Here is a 14401-nt window from a genome sequence, read left to right on the forward strand (position 1 = left end):
GCAGTATAAATGACTTTAGTGACCATATTGTACCTTGTGGGTGGTCATTAAACCATTGAGAAAAATAACATTGAGTTGAAAATTTAGTGATTAAGCTACTATGTAAGTAATAAAGAATAATGAAACATTTTTACCTCTTAGTATTTTTTAGTAAGCGACTATCTTTTTGTTTTGACAATCTCTTCATCTTAAAATCCCCAGTTAAATAAACAGCATTACAGCAAGATTCTAATAATTGTTAAGTAGAAGCTAAATCTGGTGTATATTCATATTGTATTTTCAATAATGTCTGACAAATGATGTGAAATTGTTTGACTCTCAATGTGAGCTTCCAACTTAATATCATGTTCTGAGGTACTTAGTTACTAAGGAGACTGTAGTCAATTGTAGGCATGATTTCCTCTAAAGGAACTTCTTGTGGATTTTAAGTAATGTTTTATAAAGTTTGGTTATATATTTGGGACATGAAAACTACTAAAAGAAGAACATTTCACAAGGTGAATACTAAAGACTTTAGAAAATCACATTTCATTTTCAGATTGAGCTGTTGAACACTGAAAATTAAACATTTTATTTCTTAATCTTGTTTTTAGTCTAGATTTAGACAAATTTTGGGACATATGTGTTTTCTGGTTATTGATTGAACACATTTTTATTACCTCTCCTTTTATCTAGATTATTGGATATGGCTGTCAGTGAAATGAATAAATTTAGTACCTAGATAATTCCTTCTTTAGGGACTTATAACAGTAAAATATATAAGGATATTTACCCATCTGTTCTACTTTATTTTTGCTTCTCCTCCCTCCTTGCTCAATCTGTCATTGGGAAGTATCCACTGAAGGCATTTCCCAATGGGTAGACTCTCTCCTTTCTTATCACTCAGTGATTTACCCTAAGAAACCAATAATATCATGTTTATGGTAAGGAGAGAGAGAAAACAATACATTTGTGTCATTGCAACTATTCCTGATTATTCATTACTTTCATTCAACAAACATGCATTGAATGCATGCTATGGAGTAATTCAGAGAGAGATAATTTAAATTAAATTAAGGTCTCAATACATTTATTTAGCTCTAGGCATCTCTGACTTTCATGTTCTTCTTGGCCTCTGAGGACAATAGGTTTATCCTTAAGGTTAACCTCTTAGTATTTTAATTTGATTCAGTTCCCTCTTCTAGATACTTATTTAGAATTTTCTTTTTTCCTATCCCTTCTATATATTCTTCTTCACTGACTGTTTTTTTTTTCTTGTCAGTGAGTATGCTCACTCCTACCATTCTAAAATAAACCAACCAACTCACTCCTTCCTTGATTCTGCTATCCTCAGAGTAACCCCTTCTTCTGTTTTTACAAGGGAGAAGAAAGACAAAATCTTACTGCAACCACTTGTTTATTATGCATTTCATTCTTAATTCCTTATGATCTGGTTCATATTCACAAATGCTTTTACTGAAATTGCTCCCTAAAGGTAAAGTAGCTTCTGAATATACAATTCAGTGGTCTTTTTTGCAATACCTATCTCTCTATAACTCTGTAACACTGTGTGATAACCTTTAATGGTTTCTTTTTCTGACTTAAAAAACAAAACAAAACTGTGCTCTTCTGGTTGATCTACCTCAGAGTAATCTATCTCAGTATTTGTTCATTCATTCATTCTATCAACTCGAATTCCTATTATGTGTTGAACTTTGCACAAGATCCTGAAGCTATAATTAAAAACAGAATAAGCTGGGGGTGGCGGGAGGGGGAAATGTTGATCATCAGATACTAAGTTATAGTTAGTTTATTTTAACCTGTGTCACCTGGTTCTAAACAGGATGTTGACTATACACACCAGTAGTGTACTCTGAATTTCAGAAACATAGAGGAAAAGGACTGAAGTTTCAACCATAAAGAAATGTAAACACTTTAACCATAAAGAAACACTTTAACCATAAAGTGTTTGAGGAGATAGATGTGTTTAGCTTGCTTTAAACATTATATAATGTACACATTCATTAAAATGTCACATGATGCCTTGTTAATGTGCACAATTTTTATGTTCTTTTGTGTCAGTTAAAATTGATTTAATAAAAGAAATAGAAGCCTTCTCCACTTAATAAAGATCACCGATAAAGTAAAATAATAATTTAAAAAAGAACAATATAGACAAGGTCCTGGCCCTCCTGAAATTTACATTTTAATGGAGGCGATAGCAATTAAAATGAGGCAAAGAAAGAAAACATTGTACATTTTGTTTTATAGTGATTCACCTCTGTATAGTAATTAATGTTGTAAGGAAATGAATTATGGGTAGTGATGACTTCAGGGAGCTATAATAATGTTAATTGCCTCTTTCTCTCCTACAACCCTGATTTTTTTTTCAGGCATCTATCCCACTTTGTACAGTCTGTGTGTGAGAGAAAGGGGACTCCATCCCAGCCTTAGGATTCAGTCCCAAGTGGTTCGCAGGAGTTCCTTTCCCCTAGATTGTGATGGGTTCTCCTATGGACATGAACTGTATTGAGACTAAGGCAAAAGTCTTTCAGAATAGTTTTTTTATTGATTTGAAGTATTCTGTTCTTTCCATTTAATGATTTTTCAGCTTGATTACTTTTTTTTTTTTGGTCTATTTTCTCATTCTGATATTTCCAGTACCTGTTTTTTGTTCTTGTTGTTATCATTTATGTGGCATTTTCTTTTCTCATTTAATTTTAACCTGTAACACCTGGTTTAAAATAGATTTCTGTGACCAAAATGGATGGTTTTCTTTTTATTCAGTTTTATAGTAAAGGTAGATTTGATTTGTTCTTATTTATTATGGTTGCTAGTGTAATTTCACGTTTGTATTCTTGTCGCATAATTTACTTTTCATTAATGATACTTTATTTTTCTGACTCTCTGGTTGCATTTTCTCTGGTTCCATTTATTTATTGCCTCTCTTTCAGTTTTTCTCCCTCCCTTCCTCTGCGACCAGAAATTTTACGGTGTGTGTTTTTGTTTTTAATCTTGCCTAGCCTTTGGTTGTCTCTCTTAATCGGAACATATGCGTCTCTCTTCAGTTTTCCTTTTCCCTTTTATGTTTATTCCCCTGTACTGTCCCTGCTCGCCATTCTCGGACATCTATCAAATGGATTTCAGACATTCCAGATCTCTTCTCCATATCTCTTCATTGTTTCTTATATTTCCTCTCTTCCCTTTTTTTCCTTTTATTCTGGTAGAAGTCCTTAGCTAGGTCATCCTACTCAGTAGATTATTTCAAAACTCTGCCATACTTATTTGGCACCTGTATTGAAAAATCTGTTTACTCACCAAGATAACTGATTTACTTTTTCATAGCAGGGTTCTGCTTTCGGATTACAATATTCTTTCTCATTTCGCCATTGATGGTAACTATACAAACATTAAAGTTTTATATTTAATACACTAACTGTATACTTTTTTGTCTTTCCTTTTAAATTTTTTATTGCCCGTGATTTTGTGCCTCAAACGTTTGGTGATTCTTCTCATGTTTATTTGGACATGTTGCTAAGTGTGGTGAATGGGGAGCTTGTCTTCTGGGTATGGTAGCTCCTCTTTTTTCCTGTGGCCACTGGGTTCTAGGGACCTTACCCTTTTCCTCTGAGACCATCTCTCCTGACCCTTTTCCTGCTTACCCAGAGAGTTGTGTCGGTGCTTCCTGCTATGCAGCAGAAGAGTGGGAGGGGACCGAGCCCACCACCAGGCTGCTCTCAATACAGATCTCCAGTTGGTCACCCCAGCATTCCCTCTGAGAGCTCCTTCAGAAGCACTGCCAACTCAGCTCCAGTTGATCCTACGCATGTGCTTTCCCAGGTAACTTATTTATCTTCCCTTTACCTTTCAGGAATTTCTTAAAATCTCCAATAGGCTGATTGCACTTATTGATTTTTGCATGGTTATTAATTTTATAGTTGTTTAGAAAGCAAAACACCAAAAAAAAAAATCAGAAAATATTTTGGGTGACAAAATTTTTGAGGAACCCATAAAAAATTTTAGTAAAAACATTTTATGGGGAATGCATCAAAGCTGTGCTCAGAGAAAGAAAACTAAAACTTTAATCCATTCAGTACTAAAAAAGGAAAGAAATGAATTAAGCATCCAATCCAGGAATTTAGAGCAAGAATATTAAATGATACTGAAGGAAGTAATTATGATAAGAACAGAAATTAATAATAAAACTTGAAGAAATAGCTGTTGTAAAAATCCAGCCACTTACTTTTTGATAAAGTCAAAATAAATCTGCAGGAAGTCTAATCGAGAAGAGATTAGCAAATACACAACATTATAAGTAAAGAACTGGAACCATAGATTTGGAAAAGATTACATATAAATTCCTACAGGTAATACTGTGCTAATATACTGAAAATCTGGATTATGTGAAATTTTTTTTCCAGGAAAATATAACTATAAAATGACTCAAAGAATTAAAATACGCAAAGGCTAATGAAAATACACGATTTGGAAAGTTTTCTGAGAATTACTTTCCCCAGTGGACTGAACTTGGATAATTTTAGAAGCAAGTTCTTTCAAATGTTCAAGAACAGACTTTTTTTTTTTTTTCGTGTGTGCTTTATAAATGTTTCAGACTAAGGAAAAGATGAAACACTTTAGTATTTTATTTAACTATCATCCCCATGATGTTACAGTCTGATAAACGAAGCACATGTGCATGTGTGTGCCCCCCCCACACCCCTTGTAGATACATGGTCTCATAAGGACAGAGATTGAGATCTGAAAGAAAATTCAGCTGGGCATAGTGGCGCATGCCTGTAATCCCACTGGCTCTGAAGGCTGAGGCAGGAGGATCGTGAGTTTAAAGCCAGCTTCAGCAACTAGTGAGACCCTAAGCAACACAGTGAGACCCTGTCTCTAAATAAAATACAAAATAAGGCTGGGGATGTGGTTCAGTGGTCGATTACCCCAGAGTTCAATCCCCAGTAACCAGCCCCCTGCTAAAAAAAAAAAAAAAAAAAAAAAAAAAGAAAGAAAGAAAGAAAAAGAAAATTCAATTACTGGAATTTTTCTCTGAAATAGTATTTTACCAAGGCAAAGTAGAGTTTATTCTAGGAATACAAAGATAATTAGCCATCTATAACTTACTATATCTTATCACTGCAATAGGAAAAAAAATTGAGAGAAAAAATGTTTGGCCATCTCTTTAGTAACAAAAAAGACATTGATAAATTTTAACTTTTGTCAAAAAAAAAAAACACAAAAAAATCACCCATAACACTTCAGTGAACTATGAAAAAAAAAGGATATTCTTGACATACATATTTTTCCAAAGCAATAACCAATATTATCTTTAGAGGTTCTAGAACAGTGAAAAACATAAGGTTGTTTGCAATCCCTACATGAATCAGTATCCTGGAAATTCTAACTTAGTGCTTCTCAAAGGTATTTGATAGGAAACCCTTAATGCAAAGTTATTTGGAGGAAGACTATTAATATTGCCTGGAACAAAGTTTGGAAATTATTTTAGCTAGCTTGATAAGAAACAAAAATTCAAAATCAGTTTTTCAATTGGAATTATATTTATGAACAAGAGCAATTTGCCTGTAAACCAGGAGAATTAGCTGAGACATGGTAGAAGAAAATGAGTTCAATAAAGGAGACTTGGTTACAAAATGTGTAAAACACACACACACACACACACACACACACACACACACAAACAAACATACATGAATCAGCTTTCTTAAATACCAGCAAAATTAACTAGAAAAATATAATGGGATAAAAAAGATCCCATCAAAGACCAACTATGTAAAAAATTGCTCAATAGCTGAAAAACAAAAGCTTTCCTAGAATGCATAAAAATCAATTTGAATACAGCAGAGATGGCTAATGCTCCTGAGTGGTAAAACTCAATATTGCAGTAATTATAGTTCTGTCCAAATTAAGGGTGAATTTAATGCAATTCTAATAAAATTTTCAGTGGACCTTGAGTTAGTTTGAAAAACTATTTTTAAATTTTAACCTGGAGAATAATTATGAAATTAAATAAGAAACTCTAGAAAAAATGTGAATCATTTGTGCATTTTTCTGGGGCAAGGACTTACACTAGTAGCTATTAATGTAGACTATTGCAAACTCATCCAGTAATAACTCAAGGGACAAAATAAACTGGAAGTCTCTTTGGCAATATCAAATTCTGAAGTTTCCTCAAAGTTAAAATGTTAGTTCTAAAAGGTATACATTAGTTCTTAGGAAATAAGTAAAGATGTATACAAGATGGATGTACAAGTTTGATCATTTTAAAAATGAGATTAATGGAAACTTTGAAGCAATTTTTCAGTGATAGAGGATTTGAAGTTTTTAAGAGTTGAGAAATCTTTGCAGCAGTTACTACCATATTTTAATGACATGGAAATATGCTCACGTACATGGAAAATAGATTATAAAACAGAATGCAGACAAATGTTAAAACCTACCTCCTTTTCTTATTGCACTTTGTGCAAATTACTTCATTTCTCTAAGCCTCATCTGTTAGAGCTGATAGTGATGTTATTTGCCTCATGACTTTGTTTCTAGGATCAAATGAGAGAAAGCAAGTAGAATTTATCCTAACGCCTAACACGTGGTAAGCCTGAAAATGTGACCCAAGGTGATAAGAATTATAATCTATGTGTGTAAATCAAGAAGAAAATATACTGACATGTTAAAGGAGCTTATCTCTGTGTGGGGAATTTTATGAGTGATCGTTTTGTTTTTCTTTTTCTTTTTTTTTTTTTTCCTTTGGTACCGGGGATTCAACCAATGCTTAACCACTGAGCCACATCCTCAGCCATTTTTTTTTTTTTTTTGTATTTTATTTAGGGACAGGGTCTTGCTGTGTTGCTTAGGGCCTTGCTAAATTGCTGAGGCTGGCTTTGAACTTATGATCCTCTTGCCTCGGCCTCCCAAGAGGCTGGGATTATAGGGGTGCGCCACTGTACCAGCTATTTTGTTTTTTTTTTTTTTTTGATAGTTTCTGTAGTAGCTACATTTTTCACACTAAATCAAAAATGACTTTAATGAAAGAAAAGTGTTTTTTTTTAAAGAGGAGAAAGTTGATAGGGATTATTTCTTGGTGGGAGATACAGAACTACACATGTGATTATTGTAGCTGGAGTGCGTTTATTTATATTTACATTAAAATGACATATTTGTGCTATTTAAAAAAAAATTTTCCTACTTCACCCATTAGTATCTATTTCCTTTGATTTGGCTTGTCTTCTCTTAATTTTTGAGTGTGTTTCCCTGTTTTCTTCTCATTCTTGCTAGCTAAGGTCATCTTTGGGGTGGGGGAGTGTCACTGTGAAGATCCTCAGAACAGAGTTTCTTTAAGGTTTCTCCTTCCCCTAAAAGTTCTTCTGGATTTAACATTCAAAGGCAGTAGTTTTTTTTTTTTTTTTTTTTTTTTTTTTTTTTTTTTTTTTTTTTTTTTTTAACTTCTTGGCCTTTCCCCTCCTGCTTTCACCATCCTTTTCTCTTGTTGAGTTGAGAGAGCATCCTCTCCTGGGAGAAGTTTGTCCTGCCAGGCGATGGCACTTTAATGTTTACTTGAAGCAGTCAGGCTGAACCATGTCAGAACACGCCCCAGTGGGATTCAGACATGATTTTAAAATGGCTCTGTCTTCGTCTTCAATTGCTATACTAGAGCGTTGCTTTTGAGCAAGATTTTCACTCCAGCCTCATCAGGTTTCTCAAGCCGTCAGACTTGCACTCACCTGTCTGTTGTGAGCTGACCCTTGGATAGAGCAGGGCACTACTAGCAAATTGGAGCCCAGAGCATTGATTCTCACAACCTCTATGGGGAGATGGCAACCCCTCTACTTCTTGCTGGTAGCTTGGGCTCTAAGCACAGACCCTGGGTGCTATCCCACACCTCCCCTGGCATGAGCAGGCAGTGGCACTGTGTGCAGTGTTGTCCTCATTTACCATAGATCACCTGGACAACATTTACAGGAAGTTCTGTTCTTAGCATCTCCAAGGTGGTGTTTCACTGAAGTGCCCTCTTTGTGTAGAGCTCTGCCTGAATGTAGGGAGTTGTGTAGCACAGTGATAAGCCATGCTTCCTCTCCTTGGAGAGCGTTGGTGGATATAAATAAAATGTTGAACACCCATTTCTCTTGTTTTCGTCTTTGTATTTCCACATCATTGTTTGAACTCATGCTCAACAATGCATTTCTTTTTGCTTCGTATCACAGTTGTCTCAGGGTCTGCCTCCCTCATTATACTGTGACTTCTTTTGTGGAGAGCTCTGTCTCATTTGTATCCATGCCTTCAGCACGAATCTAGGAAGTTGGTTGGTGCTTAGCAAATTTGTGGTGAGTGGAACACTGTTCCCAATGTTGTATGTCATCTCCCTACTGCCTACAGTGTTTCAATTCTCTTAATGTTTCCAGCTCAGTCCTTGAAACAAGAGCAACTTATTTTGCATTTGTCCAACTAGATATTGCACTTCCATGTGAGAACCCATAAATGAACCAAGAATATGCTTATCAGGCGTGCAGATACATCCTTGGTGGCTGTCAGTTCAGTGGAACAAATTAATTCATTGAAAGTATCCTTTTTGGTACAAAAAACTGTCATTTCCTAGTAAATACGCCTTGCTAGCTATAATAATCCTGAGTGCAGCTATGCCAGCACCTCCCTTCTGCCATCTAGAGCAATGTTCTTGCATGGTGATATCTCATCAGCACCCTGTCCCGTTTTCCACCAGATTTTTATCTGCTGTCCCCGTCCCTGTCTCGATGATGTCTGTTCTTCCCTTTCTCTTTTCTTCCTTCCTAGCAGTTCTTAGCTTTATAACAATAGTCTTCCTCTTTTACATCTCTAAATATTAAAAGATATATTGGAATTTTTAAATAAAGGAGAGCAGAAAGAAACAAATGGCCTTCCACGTGGGCAGGACATCCTTTTTTTTCTTTCACATTGTTTTAATTGGTGCACTGTAGCTGTACATAATGATGGGATGTGTTGTTACATATTCATAGATGCACACAATAGAACAACATAATTTGGCCAGTATCTGGGCAGTAAATCTTTAGTGATGGAATGAAGAAGTAATAAGTTGTAACATTAACAAACAAAAACTATATCTGATATTAAAGCTTTCTTCCCCTGCCCTCCAAGTTCCTCTACTCAGTGGTAATTATAGCTAACATTTTCTTGTGTATTTTCCCATAAAACATTTTAAACAAGATACATGGCAACATATAAAAGTGGAAATGGATACATGTATATATTTTTTACTTATATGGAGGGATCACAAGAAAATGCTCTGGATTTACCTTTGATGGCTTAATATAATTTAGAGATTTCTCCATAGGCCCTCTCTGCCCTCTCCCCCCAAACCAGACCTCTCTTATTCTTTGTAACAGTTTCATAGTATTCCATTGAGTGGATGGTCTAAGTTGTCCTTATTTGTGGACATTAACATTTTTCCCTGAACATTTACAGTTTCAATGACAATGGTAAATATCCATATACTATATCATATACATGTACTTTAAAAACACTTATGCAAAAAATGTGCACATTTTAAATCTTGATTGTTACTGCTAATTTTTCCTCCACAAACAGAATTAGTTTTCGCTTATCTTTTTCACTTATCTAGGTACACTTGAATGTATCTGATTTTCTGTCAAAGTTTTCTGATTTTTTTCCAATATGATAGAAAAATTTTTATCTCATCACTCAATTTTTTGAGTAAAAATGATGATAATTTTGAATGGTAATCTGACATTTATTCAAGAGATGCCTGTTCCTATTTTTGACCCTTGTTCTGCTTGGTTAGTCTTTTCCTTACTGGTTATATGAGGTTTTAGCTTCTTCTTTGGTCCTCAACATAATATACTCACTGAGCCACTAGTCTCATATCAGTGTGCCTAAATGCCCTGCCAGCTTTATGATAGGATGTTTTTCTCAATTGTTTATGGGTTTCTTTTCTTTATAAAATAAACAAAGCAATGATCTCATCTATCTTGTTCACCATCGTAGCCCTATTCCATTGATCCAAGCCTGTCTTCTATTTGTTCAGTGAATGAATGAAAGAAAAATGAATGAACCTTTGTCATAAATATTTCTTAACAGTTTATGTTTTTATTTTGTTTATGCTATTTTATCCAAATGAAAACTAAGGATGATGATGATGATGATGATGATGATGATGATTTGTGTGTGTGTGTGTGTGTGTGTGTGTGTGTGTGTGTCTTGTCGGTGGTGGTAGTGGTGCTGGGGATTGAACCCAGGGCCTCATGATGCTAGGCAAATACTCTACCATTGAGATATACACCCAGCCCTTTATAAAAGTTTTGAGACAGAGTCTTATTAAGTTGCCAAGGTTGGCTTTGAAATTTGTGATCCTCCTATCTCAGCCTCCTGAGTAGCTGGGATTGAAAATGTGCACTATTATGCCTGGCTGGGTTTTCTTATTCAGATTTATCATTCTTTTCTCATTTATGATTTCTGGACCTTCATCACTCTAAATTTATAAGTATATACCTGTGTATCCTTTGAAAACATGTATGGCTCAGTCTTTTAGGTCCAAATATTAGACCTTTATAATTATTTTTTATACATCAAATGAAGGATCTAATTTCTATTTTCTTTCAGTAGCTGCTTAATCTACCATCGTTTACTGACTATCCCTCTTTGCATTCGTTCAACACAACTACTTAAGGAGAAGCTATATTTCCATGTGTTAGTTCTATTTTTAGACTCAAACTGTTTTAATTACTAACTTTCATGATGTTTTAGTATTTGCTGGAACTGTTCTTTCTCATTTATTTTCTTTTACAGGATTTTTCATGGCTATAATTGCATAGTTGTTTTTGTTTTTCCAGATAGATTATGCAATCCTTTTACCAAGTGTGAAAGATTATCTTAAATTATTTTAAAGTAAAATGTAACTATATGCATACATATGTGTGCATATTTGCATATATAAACACATAATAAGTGTCTTATAGTTTTTTGTATCACATTCCAGGGCTTAGTTTGTTCAGTCTTCATGGTATTAAATGTAGAATGGACTGGCTATTAAAGTTGTTTCTCGAAAAAAAGTGGGTTAATGGATATAAAAAGAATTAGTATCGTTTGGCAAGAAGGATTTTGACTTAGACACAGTTAGATATGTTCTGCTAATACATTTAAGTGTGAATGGATCCCAAAATCCTGGACATGGATGTTCATACTTGCTATGAAGTTATCCTTATTCCTAATTGCTTATTTTGGATGCATCTTGCAGAAAATGATTAGGTACAAGAAAACCTAAGCCCCAGTTTTATTTTGCTACTAGTGAGCTGTTTAGCTTTTGACAACCTAAACTGTATCTTCGATCCTGTTTTCTCATCTGGAATACAAGCCTAATATTGCTTTTTCACTTATCAAATAATACTTATTTACCTACCTACCTTTGAGAATTTTTGTGAGGGTCCAGTAACAGAATTTTGGAAAAAAAATTATTTAAAAATGATAACATCTTTTAGTTAAATATCATACTTTAAAAATACATTATTTCCTTATATCCAGTTCTCCTCTCCACATATTCCACCAAGAAAAAGACAATACAGGAACTTTTTAAAGGCATAAACTTATAAGAACAAAAGAACAGACAAAGAAACTATAGAAAAAAGAAACAAAATAGCCAAATTTTTGATGCGGGAAAGTAGATGGTCAGTGTAAGAGGTGGAAGTAGATAATTAGTGAAACAGGAAAAGCCAGAACTCTTGTGCAAGGACCAGTAAAACACAAGTTGATTAAAGTTCAGGTGCTGGAGGTACCCAGCACCTCTGTAAGCTGGACCTGAAAACAGGAGGATGAATTGGAAGCCTAAAGCCAGGAGCTATAGACCCCATCACCACCACCACAGTGAACGTTAAAAAAGTTGTAAGGCTGGGAATGAGGTACACCAGGAGGGGAAGTTGGGGTTGGGGTAGAGGTAGAAATAGAGCAATCTTTTTCTACAGTAGGAAGTAAAAAAATGCCATTAAAAATGAATAAATAGAAGAATCTACATGCTATTGAGATAATTTTAACAGATAAAACCATACACAGGAGTTGAAGGTGGTTGTGGAGGAATAGGAGAGCACAGGATCTGGTTTTATTTTAGTGTAAGTCTTGGTAGTATTAATAAATTGTATTGATACTTGGTAGGCTTTTAAAGGTATATTCATATGTTAAAGTGATAAAAGTTAAACAGAACACTTCAGGCCATTATGGAAGAGTGAGACCCTAGCACAAGGTTTGGCATCTAGGTTCTTAAGGCTTATTAATAATGAATAAGTATTATTCAATTATTTTGAAAATGTTCTAATTTTCCCTTGCTCTGGATCTATGTAAGAATTAGGATTATTTATTATACATCAGGGACTGATGGGACGAGCGACGTATTTGAAAAATAATCACAGTGTAAGTAACAGGTGTTTTTATTTTGGGAACTATGGAATATAGATGGCCTTTGAATAAAGTTTTTAAAATGTCAATCTGAATTTTAAGTTTATTTTAGACTTTTCTCCAGGAAGTTTGAAGGCTAGAGAACTCATGGCACCTAGTTCTTTGGAATGAGACTATAAACGTAGTAACTGAGTCTGGAAGAAGTTGCCTCTTTCAAGAGATAATCAGGACGTTGAAAGCTAGAGATTTAGTTATAGTAATGTGATCTATTTGAAGCAAAGTATTCCTTTGAGGGAACTCAAAATTCTGCTAGTATCTAACCAATAACAGACAAGTGCTTGTTATCCAGGAAGGAAAATGCTTCACCAATAGAATTGCATCAAGTGAGCCCAATATTTATTTGTAAGTTGCTATGAATTTATTAGGAAAGAAGTGCCATAGAAATAACAAGAAATAGCATTGTGTGATACTCTGAAAGAAACTAATTTGATTTTTTTTTTGTAAGACACAGATGAGTTTGAGTCACGTTGTATTTTCCTCTCTATATCTTGTACCTCCTGGTCTAATTTCCTGACCATTGCACATTGGCTATTTAATCTGACAGTTTTTCACTCATGGAGCTATTCTGTTTGACTAAGCCACAATTATTTTTGCTACCTACTTATATAGGAAAATAATTTCACATCCAAATAGTACTTAAGTAAAAGTTTCAAAAGTGAAATATTGCACCAGCTAAGGTTAAATATGAAATTGATTTGGATGTCTTCTGTACAATCATGTTAATTGAAAACCATATTTTAAAACTTTTATTGTTCCTAGAATAAATTACTGGAACCTAAACGACAGCAGCAAGAAGAGGAAAGAGCCAGAATCCTTCAAGCCGAGCACAGGAGGTATAACTGGCTAATAAAATAAGCATCCTTGGTAAAATCAATTACTTTTTTAAGTTTTGCAGTGCTTTAGGAAAACACTACAGTAATAATATTAAATATGGTTTAGGGATACTCATTGCCTTTAACTCTTTGTCATTGAGTTATGGTGTATGTATGAGATATGTCAACTGTGACATATCTGTATGCACATGTGTACATATATACATACATGACACACAACGGCCGCAGTCTGGCTGCAGCAAAATAACCGGGGGGTGACGAACAACTTGTGTACATTGATACAGCAGGAGTGGGAGCCGTTTATTGTAGGACAGGGGTGGTGTATACACATTCCACACAGCTTATCTTAATTAACATAAACTAGATACAGCAGTCAACCAATAAGGAATCTCCACACTTAATGGCTGGATGGCGTTACTTCACAAACCACTCCCTCTGGCAAAATGCCAGGTGCCATCCAGACTTGTTTACAGACTCTAACATACAACATCCCATTTGCCTGGATAGATGGCATTATAAACACATTGGGTTACTTTTTTTTCTTATTTATTTATTTACATTAGGTTACTTTTAATTTGCCTTCCATGAATAGAACATCATAATAATCCTTTGCAATGATGCTGTACCATTTCTAGGCTACTTCAGAATAAGTAGTACCTGAGTACTAAAGCTTGTCAAAGCTATTTTATATGGAAAATAGGGGGGAAATGCCTCAAGATAGAACCAGTAAGTGAATTTTAGAAGTGTAAGTACTCTCTGTTATTTGTAATACCTGGTATAAGCACTTGAGAGTACCCAGTAAAATCATGTGCATGGTGTGATAGTGCTAATGGCCGCCATGTTGTCTGTCATTGCTGTGCTAGGATTTTCCCCAGAGGCGCTTAGGCTATTTGAATTCACTGGAGGGTGCTTGTGTGTGTTAGGGGAAGAATTTAACGTAAAGGCTTTCATGATTTAAAGCAGCAAATTCTTCTTTTGAAAGTAATAGCTTTTCTTTTGTATTTAACCTTTCTGCTACCACTAAGGTGTATTTTTGAGTTGTGTTGATTTCATTTTATAAATAAGAGACCATAAAATGTATCCAGCAAAACTCCCTGTTCTGATGGTGCCACTTATGA

The 14401-nt window shown here is 34.7% G+C and overlaps 1 protein-coding gene across 4 annotated transcripts in view; it reads left to right on the forward strand.

Annotated features, from left to right (window-relative positions):
* Positions 1-14401, forward strand: part of EPSTI1 (epithelial stromal interaction 1) — a 100592-nt gene that overhangs the window by 66375 nt on the left and 19816 nt on the right. For 3 of the 4 annotated variants that reach the window (XM_081308161.1, XM_081308162.1, XM_081308163.1), the window contains 2 exons: positions 3646-3819; positions 13210-13283. In XM_081308161.1, the coding sequence (XP_081164287.1) occupies positions 3646-3819; positions 13210-13283 (248 nt within the window). The remainder of the gene's footprint in view (positions 1-3645; positions 3820-13209; positions 13284-14401) is intronic. The other variant, XM_081308164.1, reaches the window with a different exon arrangement.

This window comes from Spermophilus citellus, assembly GCF_964194105.1.
Source record: "Spermophilus citellus genome assembly, chromosome: 1".
NCBI classification, from domain to species: domain Eukaryota; kingdom Metazoa; phylum Chordata; class Mammalia; order Rodentia; family Sciuridae; genus Spermophilus; species Spermophilus citellus.